The following is a 20544-nucleotide window of genomic DNA, read 5'->3' on the forward strand; positions in this document are numbered from 1 at the left end:
ACTATAGGAGTAAACAAGGCAGAATATAATATGCTCAGACCTGAATATGACTGTAGTACTAATTACGGAAAAGAAAAGGTGCACTCATTGCTACCTGCATTGAAAAACCAGTTATTAGTAAGCCGCTTTTAGAGATTTGCCAAATTTCATTGAATGATAAAAGTCTATAATATTGGGAAAGCCGCCATCGACCTAAATGAATGCATGCATAAAGTTGTGTGGTGAGTGTACAAAAACTTGTTGCTTGTAATACCACCACATGTATGACAGGCATATGTACGGCTCTTCCAGTGTATGCTACGTAATACTGACTTTTTATATAATGCTGTTAAACACTGCTAAACAAACCATTTTTCATATACAGAGAATATATATATATATATATATATATATATATATATATATATATATATATATATATATATATATATATATATATATATATATATATATATATATGAGTGTGTACCATATATGAGGTATGCCCCCCTCTCCCCCCCACTCGCGAACAAGTTGGTACGCCCCCGACGACCTATATCTCATGTGCTTATTAAAGAGCCTCTTTTTAAAAATTTGTGTAATCATTCATTTTTTCCATGGTGAAGTGTAGAAAAAGCATTAAATAGAAGACCATGTGTTTGCTTCCATCAGCGTTTTCGTGTTAGTTGCACACTTTGGTTCAAAACGCTGTTTTTACTGTGTTTCCTTTTTTCTAACGACTTTGCATGTACCGAAGACGCAACATGTAATTTATATTCAAGGGTACATGCGTGCCGCAAATACCACGATATGATTACGATTAAATGTGATCACCTGGAGTTCTTTATCGTGTTCTTGCCCGTTCCCAAGCACTGTGGGTAGAGTAACCACGACCTCCTCTATAAAGAGGAGGTCGTGAGAGTAACATATCAATCCCCCCGGAATCGCCATCTGAACGCCCGTTGCAGAGGTCATCTATAATAATAATAATAATAATAATAATAATAATAATAATAATAATAATAATAATAATAATAATAATAAAAAGCGTGCGCGGGCCGAGAAAACAGGCGCCCGTGCGGTGTTCTAGTATATATAGCCATGGCAGAACATTTTTACGCTTCGCTTTGCTATTCTAGCCGCAAAAATATTTACTCGTTGTTTTTCTAATGTCGTTGCAGAACGTGCGCAACCATACAGATTGGTGCAGAGATATGCAGGCGCACAAAATCGAAAACGAAACTGTCCGTAACAGGTGGTCGCCATGATCGTTCTGGTAATTTGGGCGGTTTTGTTGCGGTCTTCGGAATGTTCTAAGGACCGTAGTTTTGATATCCACCAACGTTTATATCAACGGACTACGCTAGTTTGTCAGATAACGTCTACAAGCGCTACAAGTTTGTCTGAAACACGCTTTCGAGCTTCTCCGAACGAACGCTAGCAACATCTATCGTATACAGTCGCGTACGAATGTAGCGAATGTTACTCATGCAATTCCCTGTCAATCCAGTTCCCATTGAAGTTGCGGAACTTCACGACGAACTTGGCAGCGGTTGACACCACGGAATGCTCCGAAATGACGCCGCTCATTATAAGCGAGGGACCGGTTTACGCGGCCGGCGTGCGCACGGGCCACTTCTTCTTTCGGTTCCCAAGCTGCAGGCCGCCCTGACCGGCTCCCTTTTCCACTCCTCTTGGAGAGACGAGCCGCCCTCGCCGAGATATCACGTGCCTTATCGCGGAAACAGCCAACGAGCTGTGCTCTGCTACGCGAGAGGGCACGAGGAAAAGTTGAGATAGGAGACGTGTGACGCCGTTCGCTGTTTTGTCTGCCCCGCCGACGGATACCACACCACGACGCCGTGTTCATCGTCAGTTCGATCATCGCTTCCGTTGGTGACAGAACCGCAAGCAGCAAGCATGTCTACGAATCCAGCAGGTGAAGCGACGGTGCTGTCCGGAAGGCAGATTGCCAAGTAAGTGCACGCGCGAGAAGGCGCGCGCTCGAAGCGGGGCAAAAACAAAAACGACGCTCTGCTAACCTCACGTGCAGCGCGGCAATTCGCCGAACTTTAGCGACGTGAATGCATTGCTCGCAACGGTGCTGGAACTTTCGTAGGGGTACATCATTTTTAAACGCCGAAACTTGTAGGTAGCACCAGAAGGGGAGTTGTTTTCTAGAGCTTGTCTTTCGTAAACTTCATTTGAAATTTAGGTTTCGTGCGTGAATCAATGTGGTCACGAAAACTTGAACAGCGGTCTTCACCGAGAAACACGCGTACTCTCGGAACATGCTTGAAATTGTTCACGAAATTAGGACACGCCTTGCGTTCATAGATTCTTAAGGTGGCATCATTTTATTAAATATATCAGCGCTAACCAAACATATCATTAAATTTATTGCAATAACCAGTGTGGCAGCACTCAACGTTTACTTGCATCTGTGTCAGGTTCTTCAATTCCTGCACTCTCATCGTGAAGCCACATTATCAGTAAAGACATCCCTTCTGACCTTGCTGTGGACGCCTGAGCGCCGCAGCTCCTAGACTGCTGATAGCTTGTGTGTGAGATAACTCTGGGCAGCAAAATGTGAAGGCTTCATATCTCAATTGCTACATCGCGTGGTCGTGGATAGATAATTTCGGACTGTGTACGAACACTCTTGCACGGGAATTGTAGGAAAAGTCAACGCACCGACCATTGAAACGAAGTGTGGCTGTTTGTGACGATAACTGGTGCAGCGATGCACAGTTTACAGCAAATGACTTAAGTAAACGAGTGAAGTATGTTACGTGTAACATCATAAACCAAAATGAAAAAACAGCAGTCATGCATAGGTAACAGCCAAGGGCAGTGATGACTGAAAGAACAAGCCCAATATTTGCTGGCAAATGATGTCATCATTGGTGTATTCATGTGGGAGTTCATGATTACTGAACTGGATACGGAAAGTAGAAGAGTAGGTCTGAAAATTGATATGCATAAAACTAAAGCAATGTGGAAAAATCTTGGCAGAGAACAGCGCTTTGCGATAGGTGGCGAGACACTGGAAGTTGTAAAGGAGTACGTCTACTTAGGACAGGTAGTAACTGCGGAGCCGAACCATGAGAGTGAAATAACTAGAAGAATAAGGATGGGGATGGGGCTCATTCGGCAAGCATTATCAAGTCATGAATGGTAATCTACCACTATCCCTCAAGGAGAAGGTATATAACAGCTGCATCTTACCGGTACTCACCTATGGAGCAGAAACCTGGAGACTTACAAAGAGGGTTCAACATAAATTGAGGACGACGCAGCGAGCGATGGAAAGGAAAATGATAGGTGTAACTTTAAGAGAAAGGAAGAGAGCAGAGTGGGTCAGGGAACAAAAGAAGAAATGGATATGGGCCGGGCACGTAGCACGTCAGCAGGATAACCGGTGGTCATTAAGGGTAACTGACTGGATTCCAAGAGATGGCAAACGCGTGAGGGGGCGACAGAAAATTAGGTGGGTAGATGAGATTAAGAAGTTTGTAGGTATAACGTGGAAGCAGAAAGCACAGGACCGGGTTGATTGGCGGAACATGGGAGAGGCCTTTGCCCTGCAGTGGGCGTAGACAGGCTGATGATGATGATGATGATGTCATCATAGTAACAGAGCATTGCCTAACCACTCTACTCAAGCCATTGAGTTTAGCAGTTGGTGCACAAATTTTTGGTTGTCATGTGGGATGAAGGAGTGCTATCAATGCATTTTGTGAGATGATGAGGCGCTCAACTTTCATGATCTCTTCTCAACTGATTATTGGAATTTCCTGCCTTGTCAAATATGATTACGAGGGATGCCGTAGTGGAGGGCTCCTGAAATTTTGACCATCTGGTGTTCTTCAATACACCCCAAAATCTAAGCACACGGGCCTCTATCATTTCGCCTCCATCGAAATGCGGTCACCATGGCCGGGTTTTGATCCCGCGACCTTCGGGTCAACAGTCAAGTACCACCACCACTAGACCACCACGGTGGGTAACTTGCCTAGCTTAGACCTTCCATGCACATCACATCCTTGTTATGCGGAAAGTGTTTTCTAACTATTTCCGCAGATTTCTTCAATCCGAAGCAATCGATTCTGCAAGCACCTCAACTGCTTAACTGCTTTTCCTTGCTTTCTTCACAAAACTATTGTTTCCCTGCCTAGGGAAATCCGGGAAAACTTGGCGGCAGAGGTCAAGGCCATCAAAGCAAAGCACCCGGAGTTCAAGCCTATGCTCGCCATTGTCCAGGTGAGCCTGATATGATGAATGAAAGCTTCAGGTGCCATGATGCAAAATGCAGAAAAGTCCAGGTGCCATGATAATGACATGTGTAAAGAAGTGTATGCAGACTGGCTCGGATGTTGTGACATATAATGCGCAATTACTACATATTCACAAAGGTATGCAATGTTGGTTGGTATGTGTGTGCAGTGGGGGTTTAGGATGGTTGCCAGCTAGTATAGTAATGTTTTGTTGTTCTGTGGACATGTCAAGCTTAAGCGTTATGCCACAACTTCTGTGTGAGTTTGTGTGCAATTTTTCTCACCGATCATTGTTCAGCCGTTTATTAAATATTTTTGTTGCTGTACAGCATTGCTTGATGCTACTCACTGCATCTTCCTTGCATATCTCTACACACTTCTTTTTTGTGAGTCATGCTTGTTGCTTGCGTTGGCAATCTGTGTTCCTTTTTGCCTTTCTCTGTCGCTAATGAATAGTTCTTGAGGATGTGTGAAGGCTTTCGTTTGTTTTATAGCCTAGTAAGCAGCATTAAAGGGCCCCTAGACCACTCAGAGGTCGAAGTTTAGTTGTGGTGTTGCAGTTGTGCACGAGTCTACAACGAACACGTAGCCGTGAGTAGTAGTGCAAACTTTATTGAACTGAAGGGAATTAGGGCGAAGGTGGGTAGGGTCCCCTAGTCCAGGGCTCCACTGCCCTGTGCGGCTCGCTGGGCCTGATCGAGCAGAGCTACTTGGCTCTCCCGATCATTGCTCGCAAGCCGGACCTCCCACTGCCTCTCGAATGGGTTTCTCCCTAATAAGGGTGAATTGATTTCGGGTGGCCTGAGTCTACACGTCCACGTTGAGAATTTTTCAAAACGGTGCCGTAACAGCGGAATTGCACGCGTTTGATGATCCAAAAGAGGCCCTCGCTCGTTTCACTTTTTCCTTCGCTATGCTCGTCTGCTTGTCTCTCCTCCTGGTTGTGTGCTCCCGCTCACCGTGTGATGAGGAAGAGCGACGAGCGCACATACCTGTGAGCAGACGAGCTGGTATTGTGGGTGATGAGCAGACGAAAACGTTGATGTCACGGTGAACACTGAGGTGCTGAACTCTGCCGAAAGGCCCGGTGAGTGGAAGGGATTGTTTCTTGGAATTTGTGGGATGTCTGCAGCTCGTAGCGCAGCCGCGTTTGCTAGATCTTGACAGCATTCTGAACTCGATGCACGCGTTTACTTGAAATGGTAAAAAGTTAACGGAGGTGGTTTGGGGTCCTTTAAGATTGCTTCACTATCTAGCCTTATACTGCCACAGGATGTTTCAGGGGCCATTAAGGAATCCCCGCGTGGTTTTGCTGCATCGATGCACATGTGCAAACCGGAGGTTTTCTGTGGCTGGCAGAAACATATTTTCCATAGAGATAGCCATGTAATGTATATGCACTAAAATGCCACACCTGTGTTTTCTCCAGGATAGGCCCAGTTTGTTGGCTTTCCGTAACACACAGGCAGATTTTCCAGGGAGCTAGCCATATAATGGACACGCATTAGACTCTCCATGGTTAGAATGTGTTCAGAGCCTTTCAGCACATAGTTTCTGAAAGCTTTTATACAAAACTCCAGTCACTTTGTGAAGTCTTGGTTGCTGCGAGTTGCTGTGATAAGAGTCCCTTCCTGGGCCGGCTGCAGTGTTTTAGAGGCAGTACTGCGCAGTTTCTGAGCGCAACCCTGCACATTAAATTCCTAGCCACCGTGGTCACAAGTGTGAATTTAGTGTAGATTTCAGCGCATTTTTCTTACATTATGTTCAACTATGCATCTTTGTAATCATAGCTGACTAATCATCTCCCGTTATCTTGTAATTCATCGGCACAATTTTAGTGTTCATGCCATTCTATTTAGAAAGAAACGTGTTCTTTAAAGCTTAGTAGCATTTAAGCAATCACAAGTATTCATTACTGTTTTTGCAAATTGCACCTAGGTCGGAGGGCGAGAGGATTCGAACGTGTACATTCGTATGAAGCGCCGGGCAGCTGAAGAGGTTGGCGCTGAATCCCAGCACATCAAGTTCCCTCGCACCATCACCGAAGAGGAGGTGAGACGCAATGCTCTTCTGCCACATGCATGCAGTACCTCGATTCGGTATCTCGACGGGTTTTACTACATTCAGACATTCATGAAAAGCTTGAGATAGCTCTCAAAGAAATGTGAAGCTTAGGTTACCACAAAATGTTGGTAGCAAGCTTTATACTTGGCTCCCAGTTTTGAGTGCCTCCCAGTTGCTAATAGTATTTTATCTCTAACCAGTTAGCTTATTGGAGAACTGAAGTTACTTTTACTTTTTGTTACTTTTACATCCGACTAACATTTAACGGTAAAACTTACTTTTCACACAAAAATGGCAACATTACTCTGTTACAGTTACTGCTACTAATAGGCTTGTGTCTAATAGCAAATTTAATAAGTGAAAGCCAAAGCGTATAAAAAAATAGGTAGATGATGCTGATATGTACGTTTGTTAGAGAAAGGTTAAATACCTCTCTGCCATGTTAATCTAAATTGAAATTGATATATTCTTTGTGTTCATCACATTTTAATTACTGTTCTTGCAGTAACGGAAAACTGACATTACTTGATTCGCAGTAGCTGTAACAAGTTAAAGATTGAATGAAGGAGGGAACTTATGGGTTCGTTTTTTTCTTTCATAGACACAACATTGTCTTTTGGTTGTCTGTTGAAACTTGTAACTGTAACAGGATTACTTTTTTTTTTTCGCTATCTGTAGCACTGTTACTTTTTGCTGGTAATGTGCCCATGACCTTGGCCCACTACACTGCATTTCATATGTCGGGCGCAATTCTGTGGAAGCTATGCAAGAAGTTCGCTCAGCAAAATCTGCAAGTTCGCGCGTCTCGCGCATGGATTTTGTCGTCGTAAACGTGGCCTCCATGATTGGCTCCGGCTGCGCACAACCGAAACTAATCACTGAGGCCACGATACGAAAATGAAGAGACTCTAAGCAATCCAGGACAACCTATTGACAATTGTATAAAATAGGGGGGTTTGTTTATTTCTAAGGCACAAAACATCTTCATCTATTACCCAGTCTAAAAAGAGAAAAAAATTACATTACGAGTGGTAAGGTCGTTGAACTATTTCTTGGTGCAAATGTATCTACTGCAAGAAGTCTCGCTAGCTTCCATAGCATTGCCCCTGATGTATGAAACTGAGTATAACCGCACGCAGCCTTCTAGCTAGCTTGCTGGGCACTTTGGAACGTACGATCGTGTGCATTGTGAAGCTGTTGTCTTTCGGGTTGTGCAGCTGGTGAAGGAAGTGGAGACGCTGAACAAGGACCCCACCATCCATGGCATCATCGTCCAGCTGCCACTAGATTGCGAGACCAACATCAACTCCAACCGGATCACAAATGCCGTCTCACCCGAAAAAGACGTGGACGGGTATGTTCCATCGATTTCCCCTTCCGTGCTCTTTCAGTTCTTCACACGGAGTATAAAGCAAGATTTCTCACTTAATGAACTTTTTTTTTTTTTCGTAAAGGGAACGTTTTTTGGCAAGAGGGTAACTGTAGTAAATCTGGAAGAATTCATCTATCCATTTGTAGCATGAAGCTTCGAAGAAAATTTGTATGAATTCTTAAAAAAGACTAAAAAACATTCATTTTGGTCTGGCAACTGACTCAATTTTTCAATTTTACGTGTGTATATATACACGCACTCATGCAGATGCACACACGAACGTACATACCCCCCCCCCCCTCTCCTCTTCACGAAAAAAATTCCTGGCTATGCCCCTGTGTGACAAGCTTGGTCAGCTAACATGCTCTTTCTGAGCAATCTGTATTGATTCACTTTGTAGCTTCAAGGTAGAAATGGGTGAATGACATTTATTTTTTTCTTTTCATGAATGTTCCTACACTTTAGCAGGCTTCCACAAGACTTACTCCCACAGTTAATCTTATTGGAGTACTGAGGTTTAACTTTCCCCCAGAATAAGTTTCCTTATAGTGTTCAGAATCTGCATATTTCTTTCGTAAAAAATTTCAGCTTAGTCATAAAAATATTTTGCTAAAGTTTGATAAATTCATTTGTTACTCAAAATCTGTGATTTTAGAAAGCAAAACTAATCTGTAATTAGTAATAATGAAAGATTAATGATTGATGACTTGTTCTAATTACGTGGCTTTAGTATGCATTAAAAACTCGAGGTCATCAAGAATTTTGATTGATTGACCTGACTGGCATATTTAACTGTACGCATATTTTCGTATGCGTACAGTTAAATATGCCAGTCAGGTCAATCAATCAAAATTCTTGATGACCTCGAGTTTTTAATGCATACTAAAGCCACGTAATTAGAACAGTGTTCAGTGTTCAGTGGGTTCAGTGGGTGCCTCGGGCCGCTTTGCCGGACCTTGTCAAAGCTGATTTGGCAACCCACCCACAAGTCACACCGCACCCACTACCGCATTTTCCTGAGGATGCTCAAGGACAGATGCTACGGGAAAAAGAAAGCCTCCGACGTACCACACGAGCTCTTATACCTCCGTGTGGGTCAGACCTCCCTGGTGGTTTAACACGCCGAGAGGAGGTTACGTTGCGGAGGCTTCGTGTTGGGGTTGCACTTACCCCATCCGTGACCACCCTTTGGGCGCAAAAGTACCGCGGCCCGTATGGTACATCGTGCCCATTTTGCGACGCTCCAATCAGCGACGTAACTGTCACACACCTATTGTGGACATGCACGGGTCTACAATTAAGCCGTCGTCGTCACCTACGTGCAACAGGCCTGGCCGACCACCCGACCTTGACCGCTGGATTAGTGGACCTCACCACCGCTCGTTACTGGACTTATACACGAAGCAAATTTATATGTGTATTTCTGAATAAATATTATGCCTAAGGGCAGACTTTCAAAAAAAAAAAAAAAATGTAATCTCGAGTCCACTGTCACAGCTTTGTAGTCGGACCATAGTTTTGACAGGTAACAACTCGCAATTTATTGTTTTGTAGGATCCACGACCAAAATGCTGGCCGCCTGGCCCACGGAGAGTTGGAAGGCTTTTTCGTCCCCTGCACACCCAGGGGCTGCCTTGAATTGATTAAGCGTTCAGGTAAAGTAAGATTTGTACTCTTTCCTGGTTTACTTGCATGAGGCATTTGTTAAATGTTAAACATTTAAAAAAGCTCCTCACCCATTACAAATCTTGCTTATGAACTGGTGGTTGCAAGGCCCTGGCTAGAGCGCATTTTAGCTAAATAATTTTTTCAAAGCACACTGCACTTGCTCTTTTACAATGACCAGATCTGGTGAGGGGCATCCACACTGTTCATCATATGGAGCTTCTATTTCTGTTTTTAACTTTTTTGTCTTTTTGCTGCAGTCAGTTCAAGGCTGTGTTTGCAACATGTCACAGTCATTCCTCGTTTCTATAAACAGGTGTGCCCATCGTGGGTGCTCGAGCCGTGGTGCTTGGCCGGAGCAAGATTGTGGGTTCGCCAATGTCGTCGCTGCTGCTGTGGAACCACGCCACAGTGACCACTTGCCACTCAAAGACCAAAGACCTGCCATCAGTGGTAAGAGGACTCGCGACAGATTCACTCAGCTCAGGCGCAGCTGGTCAGAGCATCTCCCGGGCAGTGTCTAAACTGAATTGAATTGAATTTATTTGCAAGTGGGTTGTGAGGATGACCAGCAAATAAAAGCTGCAGTTAGCAGCTTGAGGTGAATCTGGCCACCTCACACACTGGGTGGATTCACAGCGGGCAAATTAAACAGACTAATGCATTGTAATATTGTACGCACAAGCAGTTCTGGTTCAAACAACAAACAATAACAAAAAAGCATGTTGTACAAGCGTAACAAAGAAGGTTCGTGAAACGAACATGAACATCTCACACGAGTATTTATAATCTTACAAATACAGTAGAACCCCGCTGTTACGTTCCTCACTGTTGCGTTTTCCCGGCTGTTACGTCGTTTTCCGCCGGTCCCGGCACAGCTCTGATAGGATACAATGTATTGGGAACCCCGCTGTTACGTCGTAACTGTCGGCCCGTTCCCGTATGATACGTCGCGAAGTGCGCTCGGAGCCGACCGAGTGACTACCAGAGAGAGCCGCCATGGTGCATTTTCACGCAGCTTGGCCTCGTTTGACCGTAATATTAGCCGCATGAGAGGCGCAAGCAACAGAATCTTTCAATTGATGCAAACAAAAGCATGGCCTTCGAGATTCAAATTGCAAAGATGGCGTCTGTGACGTAACTGCTCGCGAAAGCAAGGCCTTCGAGATTGGCATTTACTATTGACTAAAGCATAGCCTTTGAGATTTGTATTGCACAAACATGGCGTGTATGACGTAATTGCTTGCGAAAGCAAAGCCTTCGAGATTGGCATTCACTTCTGCCATCGCATTGGCGTAGACTCATCATCATCGTTATTTGTCGGAGAGCGGGAGGAGTTCGAGCTGGTTGGAGCTCGCATGGTCGTGCGTGCGGTTCGCGGTCGGACTCGCCGCGCCGGTCGTGATTGCGCGTGCTTAGTTCTTTCATGCCTACAGCTGTTGGTGTTAAAAAAATCACATACGTTGATTACATTTCTGTGGATGAGGCCGTCCTAAGCTCCGCGTTTCTATCCATCGACTAGATCGCGGCTGAGCGCGCCAATTTTCGTGCTGCTCGTAAGAATTGAAATAAAATTCTGTACCACTAAATATTTTGCCGTTTTTCCTGTTTTTCGGCTGTTACGTTTCCCGTCTCTTACGTTTATTTCCTACGGTCCCTTCAAAAACGTATCAGCGGGGTTCTACTGTATATGGCGTAGATCCTTAAATAGCAGAACAGATATACTATTAAAGTTGTATGCTTTTTTCTGGTGAACTTGTACAAAAGCCTCATACGCACACGCCTAGATTATGGGGCCATAGTTTACCAGTCTGCCACACCAAGTGCATTGAAAATGCTGGACCCTGTCCACCATCTGGGTATTCGTCTTGCTACAGGTGCCTCTAGAACAAGCCCTAGAAGGCCTTCATGTAGGGTCAAACAAGTGGTCTCTGCATTTGCAGACGACTTCACAGCCTTCGTGTACTTTTTCAAGGTGAATGCGAACAATGAACACACCTCATACTCAACTGTAAATGATCTGTCCAGTTCTGCCCTCTTTCACAACCACCCTGCAGTGAGACAGCCCCACTCACTTCCTGTGAGGGGCCTCACTGAGGAAACCAGTGTTCTACTCTCTGAGCATTCCCTAATGGCCCCTGTTAAACAGCCCCCGCCGTGGCAGTGGCAGCTTATAGATTGTGATCCATCATTCGTAGATATTACGAAGCATGTCCCTCTTGCACACATTGGGATGTATTTCCTCAAGCTACTATACAAATGTGCTTGTCCAGAGTTCTACACTAATGCATCAGACTCATGCTGGTGTCTCCTATGCAGCGGTTGGCCCATCGTTTTTGGATGCTGACATTCTGCGCCCCCAGACAAGCATATTTACAGCAGAGGTATACGCAATACTGTCTGCTGTTAACTCTTTCATGCACACAACTGCATTTTTGGCAGGACACAGAGTTTCATGCAAAAAACGGTGAATTCTTTCTTAAAAAATGATTTTCTCACAAGCAAAAAAAAATTGGCACCTTTAGTTCAAAAGATATGAGGTGGTCACCTCAGGTGACCACCATGCAGTAAGGGTCTACCAGTCAGTTTCGGTGGAAAGCTGCAAAGCAGTGCTTTTTTCCCTGCAGGACCACGGGGACATTGTATATACCACACATCCATCTCGATCTTGAAGTCTCATTAAAGTATTTCGCAAAACTTCTCCTCCAAGCACCAATAAAAAGTAATATATTACCCGCCTTCTAAGACCCTTCATGCATGGTGGTCACTCTAGGTGACCACCAACTTCAGAGACACAGCGCTCTGTGCTGACTGAGTACAGCTCTTCATTTCTGGATTCCTTGGTATTAGCTATGCAAAAATCCGTAAACAGGGCGTGGGTGCTCGAGCCGACGTTTCGACAAGTGGACTTGTCTTCTTCAAGGCTGGAACTGATTTGGTATTAGCTACTTATACAATGTGGTGTCCTAAGCTATCAACTTAATAAGAACCTTCATACTTTCATTTCTGTAAAAATATCTCAGGTCCATTGTTTAGCGCGCCTTCAAGACGACGGCAGCTGGATGAAAACAGAGGTAACCCGTAACAATAAAGCCAAAACGAAGTGGCATCGTCTCTGTCACTATGTCGAAAGCTTTAGAAACGTGCTGCATCAAATCTGACGCGAGGGGCTCGTGTGCTTCAAGAGGAAAAAAAATGAAGAAAAGGTGGTTACTGTGGGTGACCACCATGCCGGAAAGAGTTAAAGGGACACTAAAGGCAAATATTAAGTCGACGTTGATTGTTGAAATAGCGGTCCAGAAACCTCGTAGTGCTACTTTTATGCCAAGGAAGTGCTTATTTTGAAATAAAATCACGTTTTAGTGGTCCGCATCACGTTAGCGCACTTCAAATCACCTGCCTGAAATCCGACTTTCATACGTCACTGCTGCCGTGCCCAACATTGCCCGCCTTTACTGCGCGGCCGCCGACACTAGTAGCAGCAGAGCGAAAGTAGCGGGACCCACAGCAGCAACAACGACCATCGAAGCCATCGAAGCTTGCCGCAGTCGCCGCAATGGATGTGGATGGAGAACTTGACAGTGGCATGACACTAAGCCACTTCGAGCGTAAGGGTTCATACCACGGCACCCAGTGAAAATACACATCGGTTTCCTTGCTGCAGCACTGGCGTTGTGCACCATTCGGGCATCCGGCAATATTGCATGCATGCGGCATTTTGTCGAACTTTCTGTCAGAGCGACTTTCACAAGTGCGCAAAACACGCGGCAGTACGCAATCCCGAAACTACCACTGAGACGCGACCATGTGAGCGAAGCAGGGCGCCGGGCGAAGCGCAGTTCGGCGAAAACGGAACCTTTGAACCACGCGCGCCGTTCCCCATGGCAACACCAAAGAGGTTCTTTTTTCCATGAATCAAACAGAAACAAACAAGCAGTATTTTATTACGCCTCTTGATGCACAGAAGGTTCTTTTTTTATTGCAGCTAGTTTGATACTAGTGATTTGTTGTAGGCAGACTCTCGTACGTCATCGGGATCACTTCGAAAATGTCCCACCCCTGGCGCTCATCGTGTGATACATTTAGCTCAATTTCTCGGTAAGTAGGGCACTGCTGTCGATAATATTGCTGTTTTAGAAGTTGTCATACATTGAGCTTTCACTATGACATAAGTTATTTGCCTTTAGTGTCCCTTTAAACACATGAAAGGATCAAAGAAACCAAAAGCTGTTATATACACTAACTCTTTGAGTGTTGTAAATGCGTTAAAATTTATTAAAATGCACCAAAATCCCATCACTTTACCCACTTCTCTGCACTACTTATGCACTGAAACACGTCATAATATGCTGGGTGCCAGGGCACAGAGGAATTGAGGGTAACGTGCTGGCAGACCAGCTTGCCGCAACCATCATAAGAAAAAATGCCAACTCCTCTATACCTGTTTCTTTTATAGCCTTATATACCTAAGAGACTGCTAATGTACTAGCAGCGTTTTGGGGATAATGAAACTAGTAACAAGCTCCATCTTATCAAGCCGAACATGGTGTACTGGCCACCCATTACCAAATCAAGACGAAATGAAGTCCTATTCTTTAGATGGAGAATAGGAAATACGTAAAGCACCTGCAATAATCTCTTTAGGTGAACCACCGACATGTAGTAGGTGTGGGGAGGCACTCACTGTGTTCCACGTTTTGCTAATATGTCCACAATTGAAAAATGAAAGAAAAAAGCACTTTTTTAAAGCTTATCGAGAGCGCATTCCATTTCATCTTTCAATGTTTTTAGTCAATCAAGCAATATTTGACCACACACTAGTTATAAACTTTTTAAAGGAATCCAAATCATTGCAAGTCATTAATAGTCGAGACTGGTAGAGCATCCTCTTCAGGTGGTTGCTGCTACGGGAGTATTACTTCAATGCACTTCTCTCCAAAGCCTTGCTAGCAAGGGTGCCTCTGAGGCACAGGTGCTTTGTAACGATCCGTGACTTAGTGTATATATGTACATACTTTTGAGCACATGTTTTATATTCATTGCACACCTCATCATTCTCATAACCTTATTGTTTATGTACAGTCGCCGACCGTTTATTCGGACTCGGCGGGAACCGCTGAAAAGTCCGAATAATCGGGAGTCTGAAAAAAAGGATTCACCAGAAAAAAGCACTTTTATTGGCCCAGCGGCCGGAAAAAACTTGTTAGTGCGCGTCTGTACACATGTACGCTTACGCGCGAGCAAGTCGGCCTGTATTTCAGCCAATGTTTGGCCACCCCTGATGGTCGGCAATAGTACTGCAACGGCCTACGCTAAATCCGCATTTGATGGCTGTGGTGTGGGAGGTGCGTCGTCAGGCAGTCACTGTCCACATGCGCTGGTTCGAGTAGCTGACGGATGATCTCATCGCCCAACTCGGCGAAAACTCCCAAGCAACTTCCACCTGGTGAATAATCGCCGCTTTTTTCGCCATCGTCAGGGCCTTGTAGTTGCCGCGTTACTTTAGTTTCGACGGCGCACATGAAACGGGCAGCGTCGGAGCAATTTCAGCAGATCAGGCCTCGCACGAGCAGGACACAAAGCTCGGGATGCAGACCAAGCCTAGCCACAGAAACATCTGAGAACGCAAACCCTCACACGCCAAAAGGAAACGACGTTGGTCTAGTTGATGTTGCAGCGCTTCTGTAATCTGTTGTCGTACTCCTTTGTCCGAATTAGGATCCGCGTCGTACTCGTACGCCGTGTCGTACGCGTACGCCATGTCGTACGCGCTGTCATTCACCTCAAACGCCCCACAGAGCAGATTCCTAGCTTGGCTTGGCTTGGCCTGCTGTTTGGCCGTGGTAGCCGTTCAATGGATACGTGACTGGCTAAAGCCAAAAGGCAACCGTTACGTGTAGCCAACAAACATAGCCTTCGTGATTGGTAACTTCTGCGTGGATTTTTGACACTGGCACGATCTCCAGTTATAGCCAGTGCAACATTTCAGTGCTGGCAACCTAGTAAAAATATTGTAAACATTGCTGACAGCTTGTTATGGCGTTCAACGTTGCGCTCTATCAGCCAGCCGGAGTCCGAAAAATCGAACGGCGGGCTGTGGGGCGTCCGAATTTTCGGTCGTGAGTTTACATTACTTCAATGGGACGAGTGGCGGTGCCGCGAAGGTGTCCGAATAAACGAGCATGTCCGAATTTTCGCCGTCCGAATAAACGGTCGGCGACTGTATCTGTTTTACGCACCTTTAGTGCACTGGATTTCAGGCCCCTCTACAGCCACTTTACACCCACCAAATTTAATTGATCACAGCATTGCATGTACATTATAATTTGTCTTGGGGCTCTTTGGCTGTACCCGGCCCTTGCACCACAAAACACCATACATAATCGTCGTATGCTTTTTGCATCTGATTTAAGTCTCTGTAAAGAAAACCGCAGCATTTAGTTGCCGTTGGTAGTTCTACTCTTGTTAACTTTCCAGTGTTCTGGTTGAAGTACTTTGTGAAAGGAGATGTGATGTTGTAAATAAATGTGTTGAGCAAGCTGAAGCTTTCTAAAAGTGGTCTTACATAGAATGTCTTGAGGGGCGAGTTGGTTCATCCTAATGGCAGACTACTAAATGCACAAGTCTGCGAACAGGGAAAGGAGCGACTTTAATATTGTTGCCATCTTTCTCTGTGTCTTCTAGTGTGGTACCCTGTTTTCTAATTTGTGCATTCAGTAATTATCTTTTTTTAAAAGCAGCTATACTTTCTCAAGAGGTAAAAAAAAAGAATTAGCATAATCTGATAGCCTTTTCTTTGAAACAGATCTTCAAGCCATACTGTCGGCCAGCTCGCGGGTTTCATGTGTGCTGCACACGCTATGCCATGTTCCAAAGATATTTAGCAGCAAAAAGAAAACCAGATCGGCTATTCGTAGTCAGTAATATGGAATGATGCCAACGGATGTTACTCTTGCAAGAGAATAATGAAATACTTATTTAAAAATATCATGAACAAGTATACTTGATGTTAATATTCAGTAATATTTACGTATTTGTACATTTGTGCAGAGTATGACAAGGATTCCTGAATTTGCTTTCAAGCAAGGATTACTTGTGATGTGGGCCTTTTTCTTATATTGGCTTTCGCATTGAACATTTTAAAAACGCTCATTGAGAACATTTATTAGTGGCATACTTGCTTAGCCACTAATGTGTCTTGGAACAAATTGGATGTCCCTTTTTACATCGCTTGAAAAGGAACTTTACAATACAGTGGCAAAAAAAGTATGAAACTTTACTTGAGATCACTAATGTAGTACGCTAGCAATATCGTAATGTTTTGCCTCAAAACAAGGAACATGAACCATCAACCTGTGGTCTGGTTGTCATTTAGTGCCAGAGCTGTTTCACCCAGGATTAGGTCGCACGTGCGTGGTAGGAAGCCATGTTACACATGTAGCAGCATTGCAGGCGACACAAGTTATGAAACCTAAACATAAGCAAGATTACAATGTGGTGCTGGTGCGCTTGGGAGTGCTGCTGCTCTTTGTCACAGCCAAGTAGAAGACCACACACAACAGCATAAAGGGCCAGTCAGTAAACAAAACGCTGACCTGATTTTATGTTGCAGAGGAGCATGGTGCTTTAGGTCCTTGCCCTGTTCATTGCACCGATTCTGCTGTGACCATGCGAAAATGAAACAATGCCGAGTACAGGAGGACAAAGGTCTTGATGAAACCTGAGTGTCCTGTCAGACTAATTACCCGCTTTAACTTCACTTAGTGGTATGTTCTCTAGCTCCATGTACAATGTTCTCGGATTGAAACGTGACATCAAAACTTACTATACCGACTGGTATGCGCAATTTGCTCGAGATGACCATGTGATGGCGTTGGGAATCTGGCTGCTTAGGGTTATGTTAGACCTGATCTAAATGTTCAAGTTGAAATTACTCCATTACGACACAAACTGAAGGCTGTGGAAGCAAAAGTATGTGCATTAGTTAGCCCTAAATTGTTTCATTTTCTGAGCACTGTACGTGATAACCCCTTCAAGTGGAGGTTTTATGCATAGCTAGAAATTGCCACAAACTTATAACAGCGGTACAGATCGTGTGAACAGTTACATTTTTGCTACTTTTTGTCACTTGCAAATGGTGATTTCTTTCCTTAGCTCAGACGCATTATTTCTTGTAGTGCCGTGAAGCTGACATCTTGGTGGTGGCCATCGGTCGCCCGCGGATGGTCAAGGCTGACTGGGTCAAGCCTGGCGCTGTGGTGATTGACTGTGGCATCAATGCCATTCCAGGTACGCATTGCTCGAAGATGCATTTTTCTAAACATAAAGAAAGGCTGAGATTACAGAGACAAGGTGAAGAACAGCGACATACTAAGATGAATAGGGTTGAGAGTTGGGCTAGTTGGTGACTGATCATTATACCATATGGTGAAGTAGCACACATTTGATGGGGACAAGAAAGACACGACACTCGACACTAGCGAGTGTCGTAAGCGAATACATGTACCTCGGAGTATGGGTAAATGGGAGTGATAGATACATGGAGGTACAGGAAAAAGCCTCGGCAACAAGAGGAAAGAGGAATTCTGCAATAATAAAGCACAGAGCGTTGTGGGAATACAGCAGGTACGAAGTGCTTCGAGGTCTGTGGAAAGGTGTAATGGTTCCGGGGCTTACATTTGGGAACTCAGTGGTGTGCATGAGGTCAGATGTGCAATCTGGAACGGATGTAAATCAAAGGACTATGGGACGCCTTGCGTTGGGTGCTCACGGGAAGACAACAAATGAAGCTGTAAAGGGTGATATGGGATGAACAGGCTTTGAAGCGAGGGAAGCTCAGAGCAAAATGAGATTCGAAGAGAGGCTAAGGAATATGAAAGAGAGTAGATGGGCAGAGAAGGTGTTCCGTTATTTGTATAGGAAGAGCGTGGACACACAGTGGAGAAAAAGAACTAGGAGGCTCACTAGTAAATATACGGCTGGTAGGTAAGCAATATGGCAACGAAGAGCGTTAAGCGAAAAGTCTGAGAGGCGGAGAGGATTTAGTGGGCGGCCAGCTATGGAGAAAAAATCGGCTGTGAGTAACTACCAAAAGGGCAAAAACGTAATAAGGAGGGAAGCATTTTACGATAATTCAAGGGGAAGCGCTTTACTGTTTGAATCGAAGTCAGGCTGCCTTAGAACGCGTAGTTATAAAGCGAGATTCAACAAAGAACAATGCACATGATCTGGGGAAGATAAGGAAACGATGGAGCATGTTCTGATTGAATGGGGCGATATCCACCCAGGTGTATGTTTGGGCACGAGCCTACATGAAGCCTTGGGTTTTAGGGACAGCAGTGGAAAGGACCCGCGATCGAAATAATTAAAGGGGTATCGCACGTGGGAGAAATCCGTAGGGGACGGGGGGGGGGATTGCGGATCATGTGACCGCGACGTCACGGATTAGTGAGTGGGCGTGACCCCCCCCCGCACCTTCTTGGAGGACACGGGGACCTTTTCCCTCAAAAGGACAAATGATCCGCCAGTGGTGGGGGATATAGCGGAGTTTCGGGCTCTTGTTTGGCCACATTGTTGCACTTTCTCTTGCAGAGAGCGGCAGTGGGTGTCCAGCCTGCAGCTGGTCGTCTGCAGCTCATCGTCAGCAGTTGGTAAAACGGGCAGTACAAGCTACCAGAGTAGTCTGGTAACACTGGTCTCCCCCTCTGTTCGCATCGTCCGTGTGAGGGGGGGACATTTGTGGGGAATTCTCCTCACGAGCTGACGTCGCTAGGCTCCACCTTCCCCCGAAGATTTGTCCCCCGTGTGAATACTGCTTAAGAAACGGTTAGAGTATTGGTGGCGGAAAATTAAGAAAAAGGACAAAAATAAATACACCGAAACCTCGATATAACGAACATGGATATAACGAATTATCGGTTATAACGAAGTAAATGAAGAATAGTCTTGTCATAGATATAGTATACAAATAACCTTTTATAACGAATTTTCGGATATAACGAAGTTATTTTTGTAGCAGATGTGACTTTGTTATAATGGGGTTTGAGTGTAGTGGGAAAAATAAGGACATTCTGCTGTAAAGGGCAGAGAACTGGGCTGTGAATTAACGTTTCTGTTTTCTTTAGTAAGATAGATTTAATCGAAGTAGAGGCATTAGGCCAACATTAAAGATACAAGGAAAACGTTTTTTTTATTTGTCGAGCCTGGTGGCACTCTTGTCACCGCCCGGTTATAATGGGAACGCTCATTCATCTATTCATTCATATAATATCATCTATACTTGCAGATGCAACCCGAAGCTCAGGCACCCGGCTTGTTGGTGACGTGGACTTTGACGAGGTGAAGAAGGTGGCGTCTTACATCACACCCGTGCCAGAGGGTGTGGGTCCCATGACGGTGGCCATGCTTATCAGCAACACTGTTGACTCAGCCAAGCGCTGCCTTAAGGCCTCCCTTAAGGTAAGCCTCAGTTACCTGAAGTTACCTCATGTCCTGAAGTGATGAGAAAGCTGGAGCCAAGCCTCCATTTTCCCTTGAATTTTTGTCTTGTTTGGATCTCATGTCATGAAGCTGTTGGTGAAGTGGTTAGCAGTGGGGCATATTCTATCAGTGCCTTAGTAATATAGACCTGTGGCTGTGCAGTTTAGAGCATTTTGCTTGGGATACATACACAGAGTATCTTTCCTTCATGTATTACATTAATGCTCAAAATTTCTCAGCCTGCATAACAGAGTCGTTAAAGCTGCAGATTATTGAGCAAACCCTCTTTGAAGTTCGAGGTACTCGCCACTTAGTGTTGTCTGACATTGATGGGCTCTTCCAATAAATGTGCTAGCTGTCCATAAAATAAACTTAGTTGGAGTCTGCACTCTCTGTGCAGTCTTCTTTGTCTTCTTGTTACAAGTTTGATAAGTTTGTGCTGTTTTACCTGTGAACTATGTATCATCTACTAGCCTGCCAGCAAACTTCACTAATGGACTATCTTCAATAATTTGCACACTTTGGAACATAAAATGGATAAAATCACTATGATAGTAAAGTGGATGACAGTAAACAAAGCTGCCATTTTACACAAATATCGTTTCGTGTATTGCATTTCCTCAGTCTGTGCTGTGCCTGTTAATGACGTGCCTTTTGTTTCATTCTGCAGCAATAAACACCCACATGCCTTTCAATGAAGACTGCACA

The 20544-nt window shown here is 44.7% G+C and overlaps 1 protein-coding gene across 1 annotated transcript in view; it reads left to right on the forward strand.

Moving 5' to 3' along the window:
• Window positions 1–1693: 1693 nt before the first annotated feature.
• Window positions 1694–20544, forward strand: part of LOC119401378 (C-1-tetrahydrofolate synthase, cytoplasmic) — a 47862-nt gene continuing 29011 nt past the window's right edge. The window contains exons 1-8 of the mRNA XM_037668117.2: window positions 1694–1955; window positions 4158–4242; window positions 6195–6308; window positions 7538–7674; window positions 9247–9347; window positions 9674–9810; window positions 17535–17646; window positions 19643–19819. Coding sequence (XP_037524045.1) covers window positions 1900–1955; window positions 4158–4242; window positions 6195–6308; window positions 7538–7674; window positions 9247–9347; window positions 9674–9810; window positions 17535–17646; window positions 19643–19819 — 919 coding nt within the window. The 5' untranslated portion in view covers window positions 1694–1899. The remainder of the gene's footprint in view (window positions 1956–4157; window positions 4243–6194; window positions 6309–7537; window positions 7675–9246; window positions 9348–9673; window positions 9811–17534; window positions 17647–19642; window positions 19820–20544) is intronic.

The sequence above is a fragment of the Rhipicephalus sanguineus genome, chromosome 8, assembly GCF_013339695.2.
Source record: "Rhipicephalus sanguineus isolate Rsan-2018 chromosome 8, BIME_Rsan_1.4, whole genome shotgun sequence".
NCBI classification, from domain to species: Eukaryota; Metazoa; Arthropoda; class Arachnida; order Ixodida; family Ixodidae; genus Rhipicephalus; species Rhipicephalus sanguineus.